Source organism: Clinocottus analis, unplaced genomic scaffold, assembly GCF_023055335.1.
Source record: "Clinocottus analis isolate CAN_PGR_092001 unplaced genomic scaffold, fCliAna1.0.p SCAF_14, whole genome shotgun sequence".
Taxonomy (NCBI): domain Eukaryota; kingdom Metazoa; phylum Chordata; class Actinopteri; order Perciformes; family Cottidae; genus Clinocottus; species Clinocottus analis.
In genome coordinates, this window is record NW_027175865.1 from 1,506,043 (window position 1) to 1,529,459 (window position 23,417).

The window sequence follows — 23,417 nt, forward strand, 5'->3', positions numbered from 1 at the left end:
GTAAAAACCAAAAAACGGTTTGAACGCCCATCTCTGGGGTCTGGCACAGTGTGAACTGCTCTCTGCCACTTAATGAGAAATTTCATTTTTCCTCATATTGAGATTCCCAGCATCCCTTCATAAGCGACGCACTTCAGAGACGCTGCAATTACAACTTCCCTTCTGAGAAGCACAGTTACAATCGAGGCCTCCGGCTTCGTTTACGCTCCATCGCTTCACACTTTGTGTTCACACCAAAGTGACAACATGTTGTTTCACACCTGGGTGACTGTTTTATACGTGTATATAAAGGACGTTGAGTTGTTTAAAGGGGGGCATATCATGCTCGTTTCAAGTTTAATACTTCTGACCCTTTATTTTCCCGTCAGTGTCCGTCTAGAATATTCCCGTCTGAAACGCGCCATTTTGGTGCATTTGCTTCCCGTCCACTGACGTCATTTACCAACACTGCAACTGGAAATAACTCACTGTGAAACGGTCGAGGGCGTTGGAAAGTTGTGACATCACAACCCGAATAAAAATATAAAAGCGCGGTTTCTAAATACGGGCTTCTTGGACGGAGCGTTGCAACACTTCCACATTATTCCCCCAGCATCTGGACCTGCTTAATTCAGACAAAAAAAGACTGAGTGTTTAGCTTTCTTGCGCAGCTCGAGTATAAAATTGTTGCATGGACAGGAATTAAATCCCAATTTCCTCTTTTTCTTTCTTTAGGTGTTACCATAATACCTGACTATCATGCGAGCTTTAGTCTAATTAGTTCACGGTAATTATGGTGTCTGAAGAAATCTGAGCGAGGGAGAGAGAAAATGAAATTAGCCTCATCAACGGCGCCGTCACCGCCTGTTGGAACGATTCTCCACGCGGCGGCTTCAGCTTTACAGACGCCTTCATTCTCTCCATTTTAGCGTCTCTGACAGCTGTTGGCAATCACCCAGATAAAAGCTGACATAACTGACATCACGACAGGCCGACAGAAAGAAAAAAAAAACCCAAACAAAACGGTTCACTACCCTCCTCCGTGAGTATGTGCTCTGGATGTTAATGTGCATGAGTGTGCAGCCCATCAGCATGTTGCACACGCGTGTGCTGCGTGAGCCTCCACATGGGGGGGAAAAGCTCCACACAAACAGGCAAATGCCACAAGCCTCTAAATGTCAATTAACTATGATTCATCTCTCCGGTGCATCAGGGAGGAGGGGTTTTGGGAGGTTTGAGGGGGGTTGCCACTCATCTAACGGCCTCTCATCCCTCGACGCTCCGCTTGCGTCCACAGCGACTTCGGCGGGAGAATAGGCTGCAAATTGTGGGGCAATTGGGGTTGTGGGAGAATAATGGAAAAGGGCGAGTAAGATGGGGATCATGGCGGTGCGTTGACACCAATCTGCCTGATAACATGGATAAGTGTGTGTGTGTGAGTGTGTGCAGGCTTCAAGGGGAAAAACTAACCACAGTCAACAATTACATGTGATTTCCCAGGGCTGAGAGTTTAACTCTAATTACTGTCGGCATCAATGGAGAACGTGTGCGCTTCAGGGAGTCGGGAGCGAGGCGGAGAGGATACATAACTGGATTTGACTGGAGATCAAGAGGCGGAAGGAAAATATAGGTATTATTATTGTCTCGTCGCTGAACTTTTGGTCGTCCTGCCAGCTTTCTTGTCGTCACTCCAAGCGTATTCGGCGGCTCTGAAGCGTACTCGGCAGCTCGATCGAGCCGTCTGCCATGCGTCTCCTCGGGAGGCGACTCAAACCCATGCAGGGCTCCGCAGTCAGGGTTGACAGGTTGCTATTTGCAGTTTCAGCAACCGACAAGCGGATGCCTGGTTGCCGGCCTTGCAACCACTTTCTAAAGTTAATTTTAAGTGGGAACAAACAATCCATCTATTCAAACTGATGGCTTTGCTTTTAAAGAATCATGTACAATATGATTGAAAACAATGAGCCTGTTAATATTTGGAGAAAGAGAGAGATCCTAACGTTTGATGTCGATTTTAAGGTCAAGTTCCTACTGTACACTTCCCATGATGCAACTCAGTAGCGTCTTTCATAAGATCCTCTCTGCCTCCAAAATGCAAACTTCTTTCAAACTCTAACGTCTTCTCTCGGGCCCCAAGCCAAGATAACCAGTTAGCTTTTTTTACCACATTTTAAGGAAGTTTCTTTGTGGAAGTGCAATCAGAGATTGAAGCGACACAGTTCAAAGTGCGAGATGTATCGACAGAGATTTGTTCCTCCTGCTGTTTCCGCTTGCAGGTCAAACACAGAACGTCCTTGTTCTCCTCGCTTGTCTTACAGTTCACAGGCTTTTAGCTGACTCGCATATTCAGACTTATGAACACGAGCATGCGGCCGAGGTTAAGCGTTAGCTTCAGGGATCGCCTGTTGAATTCATTGCTTCAATCGACAACCACTTACCATCAACACTGATTGGACATCCATGTAAAAGGTGCTGATTTTTCCTATTTAAGTAGCCTTTTTAGCTGCTAACGCAAGCTAACGCCATACTCAAGTGAAGCACGGCTTCCAGATTGCGCACAAAAAACACATGTATGTGAGGTTTAGCACAGATGCTAACATATAAAAAGCCCTCATCCGAATGACCACAAGAGGCAAACTTTTATTTTTTTGGAGCGAGCCAGTGAGCTCCATCTTTACGCGTCTTTCTGGATCCAGACTCTGAGGGGAATGAATCATTTCTGAGACGATCTCATGCCCTCTGCTCCCTTCCTGTTCACTCTTCCCCCTCCTCACATCTCTTTATGGCCGTATCGCACAGCTCTCTACTCTGTGGACTCCTTTCATTCTTCACCATGCTCGCTGGTTTTCAGTCGGCCCTCTTGGTTTCCGTCTTCAGTCTCTCTCTGCTTTAGTCATTCCTTTAGTCGCTTCGCTCGCTTTCTTTTTTTTAACCTTCTTCCTGACTTTCTCTCGGCGCTGCTCTTTTATTCCGTTGCATTTTCCCTTCCCTATGAATTCATCTTCTTCATGTTCCTCTCCTTTCTTGCTGCGCCTTTCAAACCTTTTTTTCAATATTTCGCTTTTAGAGCCTCCCTTTTTCCCTTCTCCATCATCTCCTCTTCCTCTCCTTTTTCTTCCTCACTATTTCCCCCCTTTGTGTCACAGAAGAGGTTTCATTGACCAGTATGAATAACCCAAAGCTTTGTGTGATTTGTGGCTTTTGGTGAGACCGTCTGCTTCTTTATGAACAGTGGGAGTTGCGTGTTTAATACATTTGTGAGTTTATGCATGAGAGAAAAAATAAGAAAGTAGAAGAATAATGTGATGGAAGGGAAAGAAAAAAAAACGCGGAGAGAGATAAACCTATGGTTGGCTGCTGCTGTTCTTGTTGATTCAGGCCCGTGCATGTGTGTGCATGTCTGCCTGTGTGTGTGTGTGTGTGTGTGTGTGTGTGTGTGTGTGTGTGCGTGTGCGTGCCTCTCTCACGGTGGGAATGGTTGACAGCCCATTGTCTCCCTCAGGGAAGAGACTCTGGTTCAATGACTGAATCAGGCTCGTATGCACTCACATCACAACAAGATTGTCTGATTAACGCACGCACACACTCAGATGCGCAGTAATCATGCACACCATCACTTTGGAGGACGTCACATTTACTCACACTCATTTGCCGGAGACCTTTGAAGGTGCATAAGACGAGATTGGGAGCATTCCCATTGCGTCTAAATGTCTCTTAGCGTGGCGTGGCTCTCAGGAGGCTAGAAGCTAGCGGTGCTAACAGTACAAACTACAGCAAATGTGCTAACAAAGCTAACAATGTGTACCTTGGTTGGAACACACCGAAGGTGCTTGCTTTTGCGGCAACTATTTGCTGTATCCGCCATATAGAGCAAGCAAGGCGGACATCACTACTACGTCCTTAACCCTCGCTTATAAAATTGTATATGAATGCTCAAAAATGTCCATTATTGCTCTTTTTAGACCTAAACCCAACCTTATCCTGACTTTTCCTGAGTCTTCACTACAAATTGTTTATGAGGACGTGAATTTTGTCCCCGAAAGGAGTGCGGTCCCCACAATGTCAATGTGTAAACAGATATGTGTCCCCACAACATGGGTAAAACGACAACACACACACACACACACACCTGTAAGCTCACGCCTCCACACACAAAAATCAGTCCTGCACACGTGGGCGGACACGTGGTAGCCCTCCTCCACCCTGCCAGCACACGCACACACACACACACACACACACACACACACACACACACGCTTTGCATTCTTTGTTAATGTGACTGTGTTGGTCACGGCTCATTCTTAGGCTAAACCCCAGCCGGCCCATTCACCTCCATGGCTTTTGGCGTGTAACACATTGTCCTAATCAATCCCTCACACACACTAAGAGGCTTTTTCACTGGAACCACCCGGGGCTTGCTAGCGGTTAGCTTCTCGGGAAGCGACCGAGAGGACGGCTTCCCCGCAAGAGTTTTATCTTCACAGGCGCAGAGGCTGACTTGAGGGCAGAACGGGGAGGTGGTGGAGAAAAGACCTTGGTGGGATTTGATCCCGGGTCGGCGGGGGGGTTCATGGCAGGGGTCCGGATCACGGCATGAGCGCCAAGCTGAGAGCAGTTTAAAGGAGCAGGGCATGGAAGAGGAGGGGGGGGGGAGCAAGGCATCATTATCTGCTGCAGTTAATAAAGTGAGCATCGAGAGGTTTGACGATGAGGCTCATTCTAGCAAAAGGAGCGGATTCAACGGCAGGAACAATCAAAAGACTCTTTTAAAAACGTCCCCTGGTTGTGTTTGCAAGCTGCCAAACACATTGAGCCGCCGGACTTGGACTGGATTGCATTAACGAAGGATTACAACTTCTCCGCTTTGCTCTCTCTGATCCTTCCTTCCTTTTTTCTTTTTTCTTCCTTTCTCTCATCCAGGCATTTTCTCTCCTCCGTCTCATGATGACAAGGATTACAAGTTCATTAAAGTTCATTAATTTCAACTAATTTAATACAGCAGATGTGCGTGTGTCTATATATAGATACACAATATATATATATATATATATATATATATATATATATATATATATATATATATGCTGTACATGGTGCTATTGCTGCAATTTGTCTCACTGGTTGAGAGCTGTGTGTTGACACTGATCCAAATAAAAAGACCTATTGCTGAGCGGCAATAAGTCAGCTGCTGGTGAGGCTTTTAATGAACACCACTGAAGGCCTGCATCCAGTTTAAAGTATCTATCTGCGACCTGTAATGTGAGCTGAATGTGTCCGGCTCTGAGTTTTTTTTTGCTGCTCTCAAGATAAAAAAGTCTCAAGGGCATTTTTTTTTTTGCGACAAGCTTATTTATTTGTCAAATCCATCCGCGATCCAGTGGAAGCCGGGCTCTCCTGGGTGTGTTTGGACGCGGAGACATGACACGATCAGTCGGGACACTGATTCTCGTTAAAGTATCACAACCACAGTCTTTTGGGTAAAAAAGAGAAAGGACGCATAGAGATGCTGACTAGAACTATACAGGGTTATTTTGCTTTGATCCCATAGAGGAACTCTTTTTACATCGGTGGAACCACCTGAAACTACGGCTGGACATTATATTGATATAATATCCACATTGTGAGACAAGCTATTGCATGTGTTTGTCTTTTCTTGTGAAAGTACGAATGGTCAACCCTCCAATATTGACACAGAATATCGACATTGAGGTTATTTGATTGTTTTCATATTACTCAGCTCTATCTGGAACCCCATTGGAGCGTTCTACCTCCAGCCCAACATGGAAGATTATACCTAGAACCATTTGTAGAAAGTTCCACCAAGAAAATTTGGGCTCCTCCTGAGAACCCCTTTAATACACCAAGGGTTTCATCTAGAACCAACCCAGGGTATTCTTACAAGAACCCTTTTATATCTCCACAGGTTTCATCTAGAACCAACCCAAGGTATTCTTATGAGAACCCTTTTATATCTCCAGAGGTTTCATCTAGAACCAACCTAGGTTATTCTCACGAGAACCCTTTTATATCTTAAGGGGTTTCCTATAGAACCAACCCAGGGTATTCTTACAAGAACCCTTCTATATCTCCAGAGGTTTCATCTAGAACCAACCCAAGGTATTCTTATGAGAACCCTTTTATTTCTCAAAGGGTTTCATCTAAAACCAACCTAGGTTATTCTTACGATAATCCTTTTATATCTTAAGGGGTTTCATCTAGAACCAACCTAGTGTATTCTTACAAGAACCCTTTTATATCTTAAAGGGTTTATCTAGAACCAACCCTGGGTATTCTTATGAGAACCCTTTTATATCTCCAGAGGTTTCATCTAGAACCAAGCCAGGGTATTCTTACAAGAACCCTTTTATATCTTAAAGGGTTTCATCTAGAACCAACCCAGGGTATTCTTATGAGAACCCTTTTATATCTCAAGGGGATTTCATCGAGAACCATAGAACTAACCCAAGGTATTCTTACGAGAACCCTTTTTATATCTTAAGGGGTTTCATCTAGAACCAACCCAGGGTATTCTTCAGAGAACCTTTTTATATTCCAACGGTTTCATTTAAAATCAGTTCAGGGTGTTCTTCTGATAAACCCTTTCTATTTTCGGGGGTTTCGTCTAAAATACCATCCAGGGTTCCTCATGAGGACCTTTTGTCTTCGATAAGAAGTTCTTCACAAGCAGGTTATTCTGGGTTGAACCGAAAACAGAACCATTCGTAAACCCTTATTTCAAGGTTCGATTGAAGTCTTACAACGCATGATTTGGGCTTGCGGCTCTCTTCACACAGAAGAAGTTAGTTGATCGCAGAATGAGAGGTTTGAATTTTGAGCAAAAGTAATTTTGACTTGGTCCAATGGGAACTGCAGCCTGCAGGTCAGCAGGTCCTGCGCGGTGTTGAGACGGTTGCTCGGCTCCGAGCGTCCTCCTTTCATCTCTGTTTGAGTCAGGACGGACTTGTTTTGGGTTGAACCTGTGCCGGCTCTGCAGACCGGCTCTGCAGACCGGCTCTGCTCTCCCATCGCATTGCCTTCATACTCAAGTTAGGAGTTTCAGGACTTTTCAAACACATCGCGGAAGCGGCGTTCCTGAAGGCGCGCCCCCTAGCGACGCCTCGCGGTTGACGAGCTGTATTGTAATGAGGAGGGCCGACAGAGAAAAGAAGCTGGCTAAGACTCTGCCCGAGGCGTCTTATCAAAGGCTCACGATTCAAACACTTTTTCTATTCGGTTTCTTGAAAGAACGTCTGTTTTCTCTTCCACTTTCTTTCTTACTTCCCCCTCATTTTATTTCTCTTTGGACTTCCTTCACGCTTCTCCATAACTTTGTCTTACATCGTTCAGACTATTTCAAGGTGGCTCATCTTTTCCTCTCAACACAAACAAAGATCCATAACGAACTACTAATAATCTATTGTTTCTACGCGGAGGCGGTGTTTTTGCTTCAGTTTGTTTGTCAGCAGGATAAAGGAAAAAACTCCATTGTGAGATCTGGTATTTGGCCTTGGCCTTCTAGTGAGCAAGTCGTCTTCTTTATCTCTCTCTCTCTCTCTCTTACCCCTCTTAGCCTCTATTTGTTCCTCTTCGAGATCCGATACAAACAAACATGTTTAATTATTCAAAACAATATTGGTTTTGTGGCTGATGCATAATCTCCCTCTTTGTCTCCTCCGCCTCCAGGTATCGGGGCTCAGAAAGTGCGAGTGGAGGACGAGCTGGAGGCGTATCCCACGGAGTCCGTCGATCTCCGCTGCGAATTCATCGATGGAGGAGGCCGAACCAAACTCACACAGGTAGGAAGACGGAGCGCGGCATCGACCTGCGGAGCTTCAGAGCTTTCCAAGCTACTTGCGATCTCTAAGCGGGATTAACGAGGTAGCTGGGGGAGGGAGACAAAACTGTGACTCCTAATCCTTTAACTGCAATTAATGACGAGGATGAGAAAGGACTTCATCGCCTCCAGAAAAACAATGCGACTGCCTTTGCTTGTCACCTTGTGTTGTTATATTGCTTGTGTAATTCTACTTCAGTGAACGAATGATGATGGTGCGTTGGAAAAGAGCGGGTTAGGGGTTAAACTCGTGTGTATTCTAGCGTTCAGATTTCTGTATTTTCGTAACGGACAAATAAAAGGATGCCAAACCTCCCGGACCACACAGAGATGAGATATCAATATCAAACATCTCATCAGATCTGATCTGTTATTATGTAAAGCAACGCGCAGGATGTCATGTTGATAGCATTCAAGAGGACATCCTGCACATTGCATTACCTCTGCTCTTTGCAATTAACATCAACCTGAAAGTACGTCGTTGCCAGAGTTGACTCAATTTCACACACGGATCATCTGGATTTCACCTCTGATTATTTTGGAAGTCTATTTATTTATTTATACCTACGGCCCGGATGACAACTTCGCCAAGCAAAGCGCTACGAGCTGTCCGCTACTGCAGTTTGATCCTGGTATGATCTCTGCCCCCTCTGACGGAATCAATAGGCAATTTGTTCACAAACAAAAACTGAAATTGCCGACGGGCAAAATTGCCCAATATATATATTCTCTGTCCGGCTAACGGGGGGAGTGTCATCCACTAATTCACGCCGACGTCCTGGGGACAACCCCGTCTTCCTCTTCCTCTCCTCACCCTTCACTCGGTCTCTCCAGACGTCCTTCAGACGTCTCACCTATTCTGGAGGTTTGCTGAATGTGTATTGATGAACTTTTTATTGCCCCTTGCGTCCCAGTCCACCACTTTCAGTATGTTGTAGTCGTTTGTATTAACTGAAAAGAAGCTCTACTTGCTTCAACAATATGGTATTCTCCCTCGCGGTGGGGTCACATAACAACCATAGCAGGTATCAATATCTTCCACGTATCAGAAGTCATGAGCGTTCTTTAAACTGGCAGCAGGATCCTCATTTGATAGTCTGGAGAGACCTTTCATTTCATCTCGCAGTAGATTCTTGGCTCGGTACTCTGACAGCTTCAATTGAGTTTGATATCTGGCTACTATACATGGAATTACCTTTTCACTTTTCAATGAAAGACAGAGCAGCACATATTGCAATACTTGTTCAGAGAAATGTCAGAAATGATGGTATGTGTGTCAAACAGTAAAGCGAGGCATGTCTGCTTGTCCTTCACATAGCGAGAGATCTGCGCATTCGATCTACTTACACTCGGCAGGTGTATTGATGGGGACCACACTGAGTGCTTTTTGTGGAAAAACCTGCAGTTTCAACCATTTACTGGTAAAGACTACATAGTACATACATACAGAGTACATATTTTGTTCTTGTTCTGAAAACTGTTCATGAAAAACAGACTTAAATATTAATAAATGTTTAGTTTGAAAACACTCCCCCTCTCTCATTTGATTAAAGTACTGAGAGACAACACTTCTACTCAAAAAATGGTAATTCAAAATGTCGTATTAGACAGTTATCTACCATTTTATTCATATATTCTGCTGTTTTTGTGAACCTAAGACCTTCTGTAAACCGATTTCCATCACCAAAACAGTAAGTCCACTCGAGTGAAGTCATGTTTTCGCAAGAGACATGAAGAATTTCAAAAATCAAGCTTACATTTGTCAGCTTTAGGGCTATATTATCTCTCTATAGTTAGGATAATGGTGCCAAATTATAGAGAGAGCTGAGATTGTTCTGCAAATTGCGATATACAACACATAAGTGTGTGTCATATGCAAGTGCCTTTTAAAAAGGTGAATTTAGGAAAACATGTAAAATCTAGAAAATGAACTCAGAGGAAAATACCACTTTAGAAAGCCCCATTGTGAAAAACAATAACCCTGTTTTCTTTCACGACCTCTGTTCCTGCCAGGTGTCTTGGATATGGGAACCTATCGACGGTCAAAGGGACAACATAGCCGTGTACCACCCGATCTACGGACAGAGCTTCCCCAACCCGTCCTTCAAGAACCGAGTCATCTTCCTCCACAACAATCTGGAGAACCCGTCCATCAGGATCTCCAACCTGAAGATGTCCGACGCCGGCCGCTACACCTGCGAGTACGCCACCTACCCGACTGGAAACGAACAGGGGACGACCAGCCTCGTCATGCTCGGTGAGTGGAGGGGTGCACGTCCACGTCCAGACCTCCTTTTCCCTGTTTGAGTCGTCGTAGGATCCCCAAATTAATCCCAATACTTGTGTTTATTGTATGTATTTGTTCAGCAAAGTCTTGGGGAAAAAAATGTATATCTGCACGAAAAAAAACATTTTTTAAAAAGATATTTTTATCGTAACTATGAACATCCAGCATGAGATGAGTCAGCTTCCCCAAAAAAGCCTCCTGGAGCGTCAATAAGACACCTTTTTGGAAAGATTAGGACCTAAAGAATCAGAATCTGCAACAGAAATCACAATAATACAAAGTTTTGGTCTGTTAGGAAGAAGTTTCAGTCAAAAAACTGTGTCGTTCAGTTCAAAAATGTAAAAGATTACGTATTTTATGCCAAAAGATTGTCTGAATGGGGCATGCTGGGTATTAAAATGGGAGCGGGAGCACTTTCCAAAAGGTCAAAGCACCCGACGAGTCTTCTCAGGATGCGTACCAGTTGCATGCCGAAAGAAAAACAAAGACGTCGATGAGCTTGTTGTACTTTCCACATTGGTGGACTTTGTTTTAGTAAATTAATTGTATTCTTCTTCTTCTTCTTCTTCTTCTTCTTCTTCTTCTTCTTCTTCTTCTTCTTCTTATTATTATTATTATTATTATTATTATTACATTGGAATACCTGAACCAAAGTAGACAAAGTCATCGCGAAGTCACCCGTTAGTTTGTTCACTGACGTTTTAAAGCCTCGAGTTCGGCAAATTTGCCGTCGCCATCTTGGAATGTGACCGTTTCCACGTTGAATTTTCACACGGCTTTAACACAACTCGAGGTGGGGGGGGGAAGCAGTTTTAACACACTTTCCTCACCGGCTTCACTCGGCAGAACCGGATGCTGCCGCCCGGTGTGGAGTCACACTGCTCCTCTGCTCAGTATGTCTCTACATTTCCAGCCCACTCACTTTTTAAAGGTCGAAATCAAATGCGCAGGATTCGAATAAAACGGCCTTGTGACTCAAATTTTCCGTTTCACTGGAGAATACTCGCAGTACAGAAGCTAAAGATGCTCTTACTTCCATTTCATTGGGACTTTAAAGCGTGGAACAGTGACTTCCACGTTGAATCACATTTGGAGAACGGATGTGGATATGCTAAAAGCTGATTAGGGCTCACATTTACGACCGGCATTCATTCCTGTTTTTAAAGGAGGTAATGTGCATGTGTTTGATATCCGTCTAGTGAAAGAGTGGTTTGGCACGGTGATATTAAAATGTCAGGAGCGTCTCCTTTTGCTGTCGGACCACTGTCTCTTTGTGTTCTTTTGTTGACTTGCTATCATGAAAGCTTCTGCATGAAAATAGCTGAATGGATGATCTCCTTTGCTGCAATAAGCGCAGCGCCGAGGTCAACCTCCGATGTGACCTCCTTGACTTATCGGGAACACTTAAACCTTTCGATTTAATTAAAAGTTACATCTGTTTTTGGCCAAATGCCTGAATGAATTATCTCAAGGACCCTGATTGTGATAATCAGATAAAAGCCATTAATATAATCTAGACGGGAGGCGGACATGAGGAGCGATTCCTCTTGTTTCGTGATGCCACAGCTCCTCTAATTAATCCTCTTTTCCCTGGGGGAGGAGGCATTGTTTACTCCATTCTGCCACTTTTGCATTTAATCTAATAAGTAAACTATCAATCCAGACTGTACAGCGCTGGTTAGCGTCACACTAAACACACGAATGGCAAACGTGAGCGACAGGCCGACGCTAAGACAGCAGCGATACTCAGCAGTTGGGTTGAACTCTGTGTATTCGTTTCCTGCTGTTAGTTAGTTAGTTAGTTAGTTAGTTAGTTAGTTAGTTAGTTAGTTAGTTAGTTAGTAGTGGGCTTTTCTAGTTTTGTAAATGTAGATCGTACAGACTCAGTAGTGGAGGGGAAACGCTGACCCCTGTTTCTTCAAATCACGTGGCCAGGTGCAACACAATAGCATTTAATGCTATTAAAAAATGGCGCTCCTGATGCAGTTTAATCTGGATGTACAGATAGATATGTTATAGATATTGACTGACCCTTATTGGGGGCTCATTATGCTCTAAAGATATATCTGGAGCGTGTTTTTAGTGTCGTCGTAACCCAGTGATAGTTGTCCGTACATGCATGAGTACCCTGCAGAAAGTAAAGAGCTGGTATGTTATGCAAAACGCACAAGTCACTGACTCCATTGCAATATTACGGGAACTGCAGTTGATCCTTTCCTGTCTTTATTCAACATTAGTAAGTCTCAGAAACATATCACTGACACTCTTCTATGTTCCTTCATCTCCTGCGGTGAACCTGAGCGCTCGACGACTGTAAACACGAGTTTATGTGCGTATGTATGTAATATTTAGCAACTAACCTCAGTAATGGGAAATCTGGAAAAACTGCTCACTTGTGATGAAAAAACAACAACAACAACTGAGGTTTAGTTGCTGTTAGCATGGGACACATCCTGTTTCTAATCGCAGACAGATGGTGTTATTCATGCACCCACATGTCCTCCCATTAGCGCGCCGCTTACAAAGGACTGATGCCTGGTGTCTCTCTCTCTCCTGCACAGTTTACGGCGCTGGAGAGACTTCATGCTTGAACGTGAATAACGACAGTTCCCTGGATTGTTATATAGACGCGCTGTGCTTACAGTATATGGCCCGTAGCATCGGTGGCTGTACGATGAAGAGCTCCTATAATCCAGTCCCATGCACTCTAAACCCAAACGCTTCTTCTTTTTTTAAATCATGCGACTTTTTGTTTGTCAGGGTGACATGTTTGAGTCCAATTTCTGCAAGAAAAAGAGGGAGGGGCGCCCTCTTTTTCTTGCACAAATTGCGTGCAATCTCAGAACAATTTATTTATTCAGTCGCAGCGCCGCACAATCAAAGGAAGAATTAAAAAGAAAGATGGATTTCTGAAAGCCACGGTAATGTGTTGCACGCCTCAAATGTGGGTCATGGGGATTCCTTATCCGCTGCACTAAAACACTTCTCAAAGAGTCGCTGTGGAGACACAATAGGAGCCCCTAATTAAAATATATTCATTACAGTATCCCCGGTAATTGCAGTCAGTATGGTTCATGGAAAGTAATATTTCACAATTCCTTTTTTTATGTGTCCTCCCAGCTGCTTTTTAACCTTCACAAAACAATGCAGGAGAACGAAGCACGAGGGAGATGCAGAACTTGGCTGACTTGCAGAGAGAGAGAGAGATATTCTGGCCGGCTCGGCCTGCTTAACCTGCTGCTGCTGGCACGAAGCAGAGGTAGACGGGGGGGAAAATACCTGCCGGAGACCTCACCGCCTCTCCCTTTGTCTGGAGCGACAGCTCTCCGGGACAGATTCCTGTTTCTCGCCAAACTCAGTGGCTCAAAGTCCCTGCAAGACGCTCAAATTTTACCTTATTGGATATGGAATCCATACGAGCCAATCGCATTAGATCCTTATCGAATCCACAGCCGCTGGCAGCCAATCATATTGCTTTTTATTGGATCTAGAAGCACCGGCACCCCCTCCGGTCACATCACAACTTATTTAAGCGTGAATACATAATGCTGACAGCCAATCGTATTATGACTTATTGGATACAGCGCCACCGCCAGCCAATCTTATTACCACTGATTGGGGTGTGAATAAAGAATCACTCAGTTGGCAGTGAGTGATGTCATATCGTCCTGGACGGGAGACAACCATGTTGCATCTGGCTGGATGTCGCCAGCAGGACGGGAATACAATGGCAGGTGAGGGAGAGTGTAGTGGTTCAGGAGGACGTTTGCTTTTACGATCCTCTTTGTCGTTTTGGATTTGAAGAGAGTCCAGAGGGCCAAAGGGTTTAAAGAGTTTAAAGAGTCCAGAGAGTTCAAAGAGTCTAGAGTCCAGAAGGCCAAAGAGTCCAGAGAGTCCAAGGAGTCCAGAAGGCCAAAGAGTCCAGAGGGCCAAAGAGTCCAAGGAGTCCAAAGAGTTCAAAGAGTCCAGAGAGTCCAAGGAGTCCAGAAGGCCAACGAGTTTAAAGAGTCTCAAGAGTCCAGAGAGTCTAGAGTCCAGAAGGCCAAAGAGCCCAAAGAGTCCAGAGGGCCAAAGAGTCCAAGGAGTCCAAAGAGTTTAAAGAGTCTGAAGAGTCCAGAGAGTCCAGAGGGCCAAAGAGTCCAACGAGTCCAGGGAGTCCAGGGAGTCCAAGGAGTCTAAAGAGTCCAGAGAGTCCAAAGTTGAAACTGCATGTTGCTATGGTGGCTCAGAACGGACAAACTTAAACGCGTTACCTAAAGGCTACCTGAAGTGCGGTAACGTGAGCCACAGAGTGCACGACTGTTTCACCTTATCCTTAAAAAGCTGGGCGTGAGCAGAGGGTCGGTTTGTCCCCTTTTTAACGGCGCAAAAAGAAATCCTTTATTTATTTTCATTGGGAATTTGCAACTGCTCATTGTGCCAAATCTGTTGAGTGTCACTGACAACTAAACCACCTTTTTAGTTCCACAATGTCTTCAAAGAAATGCCAAACTTCATACTGAATGACCTGATTTGTGAGTTTAGGGTTGATAGCTGCTGATAAATATCCCACAGGGCTTATTGTCAAAGAGATGCGTGTGGTATTTTACACAGTATCCTGTAGACGAGTGCATATTGCACGTTCTGCAAGTCTGTTGCACGAAAGCATGTTGAAGCGCTTCTGACGCTCGGCCCAGCAGCTGGTCGTGGCTCACATCTTGTAGATACGCTCCCACTGGGCTCTTGCACGCTCACGCCTCGGCCGTTACTGTGGCCTCTGCTTTGACTCGTGAATCATCGTGTCAACGCCAGAGAGAGCTCCAGCTTGCATGAGGAAGATTTGGTGCAACCATTTGCTTTCTTGTCAGCAAGCTTAGATTTCAGCCTCTGCTATGATATGAATGCATGTGCAACTTGTAGTGTGACTCTAAACCTCTTTGCTGACCCATTGAATCCAGCTGCTGATAGACGCTCTTCTCCTCCTCCTCTTACTCAACATCTGCTTTGCAGGCATTCCTTCCAGAAGCATTATGACCCTAATAGCTCCAGTCAGCTGCAAACGGCAGCTCGAATGTGTGTTTTCGCCTCCAGGTCAGCTCCCAGGTGAACATATTTGTAAGCGGGAGGTGCTGGGTCTTGCTCTGAAGAAGCAAACCCTTTCCCTGGAAGAGCAAAGGTTAAATAGAAATTACAGCAGAGGCTCAGAGTCCTGATGACTAATCGCAGTAGGCAGTTTATTTAGCGGTGCTTTTTCTGAACAACTGCTCTTAATTCAATAGTAATGTACTGACTCCCCGGCTCTTCAAGGGTTAGAAGAGATAACCCGAACAAAACGAGCGTAAAGCCATCGCTCGCTGAGCAGCGTCGGTCTGCGGGGAACAATGAGAGATGCCGCTCTTGTCGGCGCGCAACAACCTTGGTTGAATTGGATCAGCATCCATCATTCTTTCCATTGTCGAGCTGTTGATAACAGACAGGAGGAAGGTGAGCAAAAAAACAATGTTTGCCCTCAAGTTGGCGCGCCGAATCAGTCAAAGTACAGTTAAATGCGGCGGCACAAAGGGGCTCCAAACGCGAGGCCTCGGGGTGCTTTTAGTATCTGCGTTCAGAGGCGAGTCTGAGCCGGGTTTCACGAGACAAAGTGACGCGCTTTCAGCTTTTCCCTTTTTGCATCACAAAAGTGACATTGTGAATTATCATTTCTTGTTTCCTTCCTTCTTACAATTTTTAGACATTTAGCAAACGCCCTCAAGCGCAAATTGGCTAAATTACCCTGAAGCTTAAATTAATGCATTTTGTCAACATTCCCAGCAGCCAATAATGAGTTGTCAAAACAACACACGCGGCAGAATAATTGCAGTATAAACTATCCCTGCGTTACTTGCATATTCATGTATTGTTAACAATTGAGGAGACATAGAGAGCCAAACAGATGTTTTTTTCTTTTTTTTGCCGACAATGTCTGGAAATATTCAGCAGCAGCGTGTCAAGCTGAGAGGAGATGTTTACAAACCTGGGCAGCTGGTGAGACATGAATTTCAGAAATTTAACAAGATCCAGAAGCTTTTATTGATTTCCAGCTAATGTATGCAGCAAAATAGAAAATACACACACACACACAAACAAAAATACATTACTTGGCCGCCTTTATCAGGATAGAGCAGTGTATAAATCCATGTTTAGGGATGCAGAGAAGGAAGAAACAGAGGGTATGCTGCATCGAAGAGACACCCAGCGGTGACTCGGCTCCACGCTAAAGACCGGGGTGATCACCCGATGTGTATTGCAGTTGATCTGGAGGATTTGTTTTGTTCCCCCTCTTGCATTTGAACCAAATGGAGTTCAAGAACAGGGTCGCAAAGCTGTACTGCTGTAAAAGGTCAAACCCCGAGGTTTTTTGTGTGGTCAGGTTCACATTTGGGGAAGCTCAGTTGGGCCTGAATTCAAAACCTCGGAGATGCGCTGATGGATGACGTTGACATACAGGAAGAAAGGAGTCAGAAGCAAATCAAAGATGTCATTTGATCGATCAAATATTAAGACTAACAGCCACAGGCTGTGCTGGCAGCTCTGTCGGGCTGTCATTAGGAACCGCAGGGCCTTCGGCTCAAAATAAAAGACTGAAATGCTCAGAATGACAACCATTACATCCGTCTGGTGACAAGTTTTTCTACGTTTATGGTATATATTAAATGTTTTTTCGACCCGTTGAAAACTGTGGAACTAATTTTTCCTTGTGTTTGAGTCGTCGTAGGAACCCCAAGTTAATTACAATACTTGTGTTCATTGTATTTGTTCAGCAAAGTCTTAAGATTTTTTTTTATAAATCTGCCAAAAAAATCTATTTTTTAAACATAACTATGAACATCCAGCATGATATGAGCCAGATTCACCAAAAAAGCCTCCTGGAGCGTCAATAAGACATCTTTTTGTAAAGATTAGGACCTAAAGAATCAGAATCGGCAACAAAAATCACAATAAAACAAAGTCTCGGCCTGTTAGGAAGGAGTTTCAGTCAAGAAACTGTGTCGTTCGGTTGAAAAATGGAAATATTGTTTATTGTATGCCAAAAATATTGTCTGAATGGGGCATGCTGGGACTTAAAATGTGAGCGGGAGGATTTTCGTGCACAGTTTCCGAACAATAGTGAAGTTCTTTTGTTCATGTTTTGTGACGCCTTTTAGTTCATAATGTTAACATTTTGTAATTAGCACAAACACAAAGTGCAGCTGAGGCTGATGGGAATGTTCAGCAGGCAATTGGTCTTGAACAAAAGAATTAGAGGAAATAAAATGTTGGCACTGGATCAAAAGTAATCAAAAGTCAGGCGAACATGAATGAACTATTCCCTCCAAATGTTGTCTCGACCTTTTAGTGGGAAAACCTCTGGGAACCGTGAATGTTCCATTAGGGCTTTTAGATTTGTTTTAACTGGACCAACCACGGAGCCAGGCTGCGAAAATGTGAAGTTCAAATGGACTTCATCAGCCTCTGAACAGATACAGACGGTACAGATTGCTTCAAACATTTGTTAAATCGCAGCACAACCCAGATAGGAGAGGATTCTGGGTCAACTTTGATTGAGTTAGGGAAGTAAATGGGTCAGCTGTGGCACGGCGATGCGGTCCAGAAATGGCTCGTCTCCGACCGGCCGTACGTAAGACTCGTGCTGCGTTTTGCGTGCTGGAGCAGGTGCGACAAACCAATCTGGTTTCTGAAGCCGGGTCTTCAACAGGCTCCGGTTGTGGCTGGGTGTCTGGGTCCGCTCACCGCCAAGGTTACGCTGGCGTCCCTGCAGCCAGATTGCAAAGCCGCTGTCGCTGCCATTGGCTGGCAGAATGTGGGCCAAATGTAAGTAATAACATGGGGTCAGCGCCGGGCTTCGCTAATTAGCTTCCTGAGCGTCTGGATGCTTCCAACACAAACTCAGTGACGATGACAGATGTCAGCTGTCCCATGCGAACGCCACCTCGATGCAACAACAGCCGGCTCCGCGCTCAGTTACAAATCTTCACGCTTGGCAGATATATGCCCGACCTGTTTATGATTCAAACTGGCAACCTTCCAGTCACAGGCCTTGATCTGTAGCTGCTTGCCAGGGCAAAAAAAGAAAGTTAGGGCAGGCGACCGCCTCATTAAAGGCTGATGTGCATCCATGGGACACTTTTTCTGGGGGTAGTGTAGAAAAGTTCATTAATGCAAAGCTTTTGTTGTAATAAAAAAAGCTCAATCCTTGACTTAAACACTCAGCAAAAATGCAAATTGAATACTTGAATGGAAAGAAAGGGGATGGGAGTTCAGTTCTTATTCAGCTGCGTTATCATAGCATAATAATTTCTCTGTATGAAAAATACTTGGGTCCAGACCTTTGACGCAAAAAGGCGGTTTCAAACAATGAAATGAGGACTAGCAGTTTGCTAATCAGCCCCTCAGTCATCAAGAAGCGTGAAGACGACACGACTTTTCGACATAACCAGCCATAGTTCTTTTTTACTCAACTCCTCTAACAAAAAATAAGCAGTATGTCGGCTCGGCTAAGCATTGGTGTTCACTTAAAATGAAGTAGGATTCAGGTGGATACCTCGAAGCCTCCAGTGATCAGTTAGGGGGAAATGTAATCTCCCTCACCACACATTGGAAATTGGTTAAAGTGGAGGCTATGCTTAATACAGCATGCCACTAGGTTGAGATATTTTCAATCCGGCAGTCGCAGAAATGCCCAACCATTTTTTAAAATGAATGGAAATATAAACTTTGGTGACAGTCCCTGAGGATGAAAGAGCGACGACTTCTTTCACCAACACGGACGGACCAATTTCTCCACCGACAGTAAAAGTGTTTTCAATAATTGCCTGAGTTAAGTTTTCAACGTTCACTATGTCCATCACACCTCTGTAAACACACAGCCACATGTGACGGATTGAGAGGCATTAATGGGGTGGAGGGAATCTACTAAATCACATCCAGCAGTACAACATGACACATGTTTCAGAAGAGTGGGAATAGCAACAAAGAAAAAGTAAATTGCAACACTCAACTTCACCAAATAATGGAATTCACTGACATTTACGGATTGATTGATCGTGTGTCAGAAGTATTTTTCTTTCTTCTGTTTTCATGGAACATTGCCACTTTATAGGACAAGTCCAGTTCGATTTAATGAGGGTAGAAGGAACAGCAATGTTTTTCCATATCACTGCTGGGATGTGAAAGCCTCTCACTGTAACTGTTGGTTTGTTTGATGTGTCACTTAAATTGGGGACGTGGGGGTAGGCACCACCTGCAAAGAAATCGAGGAAGACGAAGCTCACTGGAAACCAGTCGGATAATGTTGAAACATGCATACTTATTGCTTACCATTGAACTTGCAGAGGATGGGCTTTGTTTTTAATTATTCTAAGAGCATATTAGCTGTTATTTAACCATGAAAACCAAACTGTGTACTAACCCGTTGAAAACGGTGGAACCAATTTTGTCTCCTGACCTGTTTTCCCCTGTGTTTGAGTCGTTGTAGGAACTCCAAATTAAATCCAATATTTGTGTTTATTTTACGTTTTTGTTCAGCAAAGTCTTGGGGAAAAAATGTATACTTGCAAAAAAAACACTTTTAAAAGGATATTTTGATCGTAACTATAAACAGCCAGATATGAGCCAGATTCCTAAAAAATGCCTCGTCAAGCTGTCAATAACACACCTTTCAGGAAAGATTAGCCCCTAAAAAATCTGAATCTGCAACATAAATCACAATAAAACAAAGTATCGGCCTGTTTCCAAGGAGTTTCAGTCAAAAAACGGTGTTGTTCGGTTAAAAAATGGGTAAATGACATATTTTATGCCAAAAGATTGTCTAAATGGGGCATGCTGGGACTTAAAATGGGCGCGGGAGGATTTTTACGCACGGTTTCCAAAAGGTTAACTTGATCAGAACATAATAATGCTCTTTAATGCCTTTTATGTGGCTACGTTTTAAGAATCTAACTGTACTTTCTCTTTCCGTCTCTGTAAAGTCGGGTGGTCCCACTAGAGGACCATTCTCAGAGTTTTATTACAGCCTCAGTACGACGTCACATGCACAACATAACCGACTGAACCCGTCCTCTAACCCTAACCCTCTCTTTACCCCCACCCCATCTTCTGCCCCTAGCCAAGCCTAAGAACTCCGCCAAAGTTGTGACCGTCCAGGCCGGCTCCAAGTCGGTGGTGGTGGCCCAGTGCGAGGCGGCGGACGGCAAACCGGCGGCCACCATCAAGTGGCTGGCGTCGGTCGGAGGCAACCACTCGACCAGCACCACGAACGGGCCGGACGGCACGGTGACGGTCCGCAGCGAGTACCAGCTGGTCCCCACGCCGGCGGACAACGGCGGGGAGGTGACCTGCATGGTCGACCAGAAGGCGCAGGGGCGGCCGTGGGTTCACCCTGTCAAGCTCTCGGTGGAATGTAAGGACTTCTATGTTCACGCAGTGAGGGCCACATGGACGTACAACACAAACAGATGCCTAACCTGAAGGGATAGTTTTGTACTTCGGTGTGTCACAGGTCGAGGATACAAACACCTTTGCTGGATACAAAACAAAACAACTGTTAACACTTCCGACACAGATCAGTGCCTTGCCAGAGTCTTTAGGCCTCTACTTTGGCAGCCACCTGCCGACCTGTCACCACTAAGAGATAGACATTACACAGTGTCCCTAATAAAGAAAACAATCGGTCCATACCTTTATACCCAAGCTGTGGGAGAGCAGGGAATCGAAGATGATGCTTTAATGTCAGTGCATTTTCTTCCCACACCCTCCTCCTCCGCTTCCGAAACCCTTCCAAGTCACATCTCTAATCATCTAAATAACAGAAAAAAACAACATCTGGTCTATTTGTTGTTGAATCTGAGAAAACATTTTTCTGTTGTGTATAGTTTAAACACCGTGGGTGTAACCGGAATACAGATTTGTTAATGTGTTATAAAAGTCATTGCTTGGCTGTGTAAAGGCCCATGTGCATGCATGGCAGCAGCTCTGCAGAGTACTTTGCCGGTAATACAGCCATTCAATATAAGCAACACACATTTCAATGACCAGTTCTGTTTGAATATCACTACGCCAATCACCAAACATCCTCATGTAGAAACAAACCTGTTTTGCCACTAGTAGCAAGCTAACTTCCCTTGATGCAGAGATCCAAGGATTGCTCTAACTAAAATGGGACGTGGTAGAAAAAAGCCAGTAAAAGCTCCAAAGCGTCGTGGAAATATAAGATCTAGTGTTTGAGGAGGTGGTACTTAGAATTTCTTTGATTATTACAAGTGAGCCTTAATAATCTGAGCCACTGTCTACCACGGATCTTTGCATGCAAAGTATTAATATCTCAATATTTATACTGAGCTACGCTTTCTGAGCTCCAGCCCAACAAACCCTGCCGGTCTGCTCCGGCGCTGCCTTTTTGTTGTGTACGGCAAGATTTCACCTCACGAGATTTCACAACTTGACTTTTCCTTGATCGGGATTCTTTAATAATGTCAGACACGTATAATAACAATCAATGAGCACTTTTAGTGGCGGTAAATGGCGGTGCCAGCTCGCCCTGATTGGATTGCATTACCGGCATCTGGCAGAGTACCGAACCCATTCCATAAATTGTTGTCCCCATTCATCAATTCAACACAAAATGCATTAGACAATATCAAGGTTACCCTTTAAACTCTCCCCTAAAACCAACTATGCTTTGGCTTAAGTTGTGATCAACCTTTTTCTTCCACCCTCATGACCTGATTTAGCGATCCATTAACTAATACAATAGCAGTAAATGACCTGGCATACGTGCATTGAAACCTTACATTCTCCGTGTGATTAGCTGCACAACAGGGCGGTCGGCAGTGCAATAATTGCAGCATCCTTCAAGGTCTTTGTGTTACTTCTTTATTTGTTCATTTTGAAGCAGATTGTGACAAATGAATCCAGAATACTGTGATTACGCTCAGTGTGATGGCAGAAGAAAACAGATGCCTGTGGTAACAACCAATCCTACATCCTACGCCCCGAACTTAAGAAACAGCTCTTTTGAGAAAAGAAAGTTGTATAAAATGTCAGCAGTATTGAAAATCATGGCACATTTCTTGTCAAGTGGTGGCAGGAAATAACCTGAAATACACATTAGAAATTCCTCGGCGACAAGGAACACAGGGTCACGCCCCCTTGTCAAGCCATCAAATTCCCTTTACTGACTTTCAAGCGATGTCCAAACACCCACTGTGCGTCTCTGTGTGTGATCAGATTTAGCACATATGTTCATGCTGCGTTTGCGCTCGTAGGCGTATATTCACATTCATTAAATATGATATCCACGCCATACATGATGCGGGGGGAGGGGGGGAGAGGGGTCTAACCCATCATGCGGTCGGTGTTGAGGCTATATTTGTACTTCCTTTCCTCACGTACTTTTGGAGACACGCAGTACTTATTCTCTTGACCTTTAGCCCAAATCTTTAACCCTTAAAACAAGCACAGAAACAAGGCGTCCCCACTCTGGTCATCGGTCCCCACGAAGATAGGAACACCGGAGTGTGTGTACACACACCGCGACTCCTCGATGTGTTAGTTTAGTGATGGCGTGAGGGATCGTGTCTCCTGTGTAGCTCAGATCAGCTTTAATAGGTCATCGCTCTCCAGGAGGAAAACACACACACATATATCATGCCGCACACTTAGCCTCCAACACACCGTTTCCTCCTCACACTGCCTCCATCTCTCTTCGTCACTCTCTCTCTCGGCGAAGGGAAAAGAGAGCTAAGCGTTTCCTGCCTGTTTTAACCTCCGACACACATGGCTTCGGGTTTTGCCCCCGCTGTAAAGCAAGACTCTTGTGAGACTGACGCTAACTGATTTTTTCCTTTCCGCCCGCTATGACTGCGCCTTGAGAAAAGCTCTTTAAGGGAGGCGCGTTGTAAAGTCTTCACGCCGGCGACAGCTGTGGCTGGAGGCGAGCCGGGTGTTGGGTCCGTCCAGCTGGTTCTTGGGGAACGACTCAAGCTAATTTCTTCAAATTTGGCACAATCCTCGATTGGAGCATGAACTGATTTGATTTTGGCGGTCACAAGAAAATAAAAGTGTGGCCCTAAGTCCTCCTGTTTACTCTCAATCCTCTACCTTTGGTCTTGCAGTCCCTTCAAGTCACCTGCACAAACAAACATGTCTCCCGGCGAGGTAGCATGCTGGCTAATCGGCTTTATAAGTGGGAGGAGCTATTTTCAGACTGTCGAGGATACCCGCTGATCTTTAAGAAGTTCTGATTGTATTTATTTTTAACTTGGAGTGTGTCTCCAGCTGAGATGTCGGTGAAGATATATA

At 44.5% G+C, this 23,417-nt stretch overlaps 1 protein-coding gene across 3 annotated transcripts in view; it reads left to right on the plus strand.

The window, feature by feature from the left end:
- Window positions 1–23,417, plus strand: part of pvrl2l (PVR cell adhesion molecule related 2 like) — a 255,795-nt gene that overhangs the window by 100,217 nt on the left and 132,161 nt on the right. For all 3 annotated transcript variants that reach the window (XM_068575310.1, XM_068575311.1, XM_068575309.1), the window contains exons 2-4: window positions 7,663–7,775; window positions 9,827–10,070; window positions 20,224–20,517. In XM_068575310.1, the coding sequence (XP_068431411.1) occupies window positions 7,663–7,775; window positions 9,827–10,070; window positions 20,224–20,517 (651 nt within the window). The remainder of the gene's footprint in view (window positions 1–7,662; window positions 7,776–9,826; window positions 10,071–20,223; window positions 20,518–23,417) is intronic.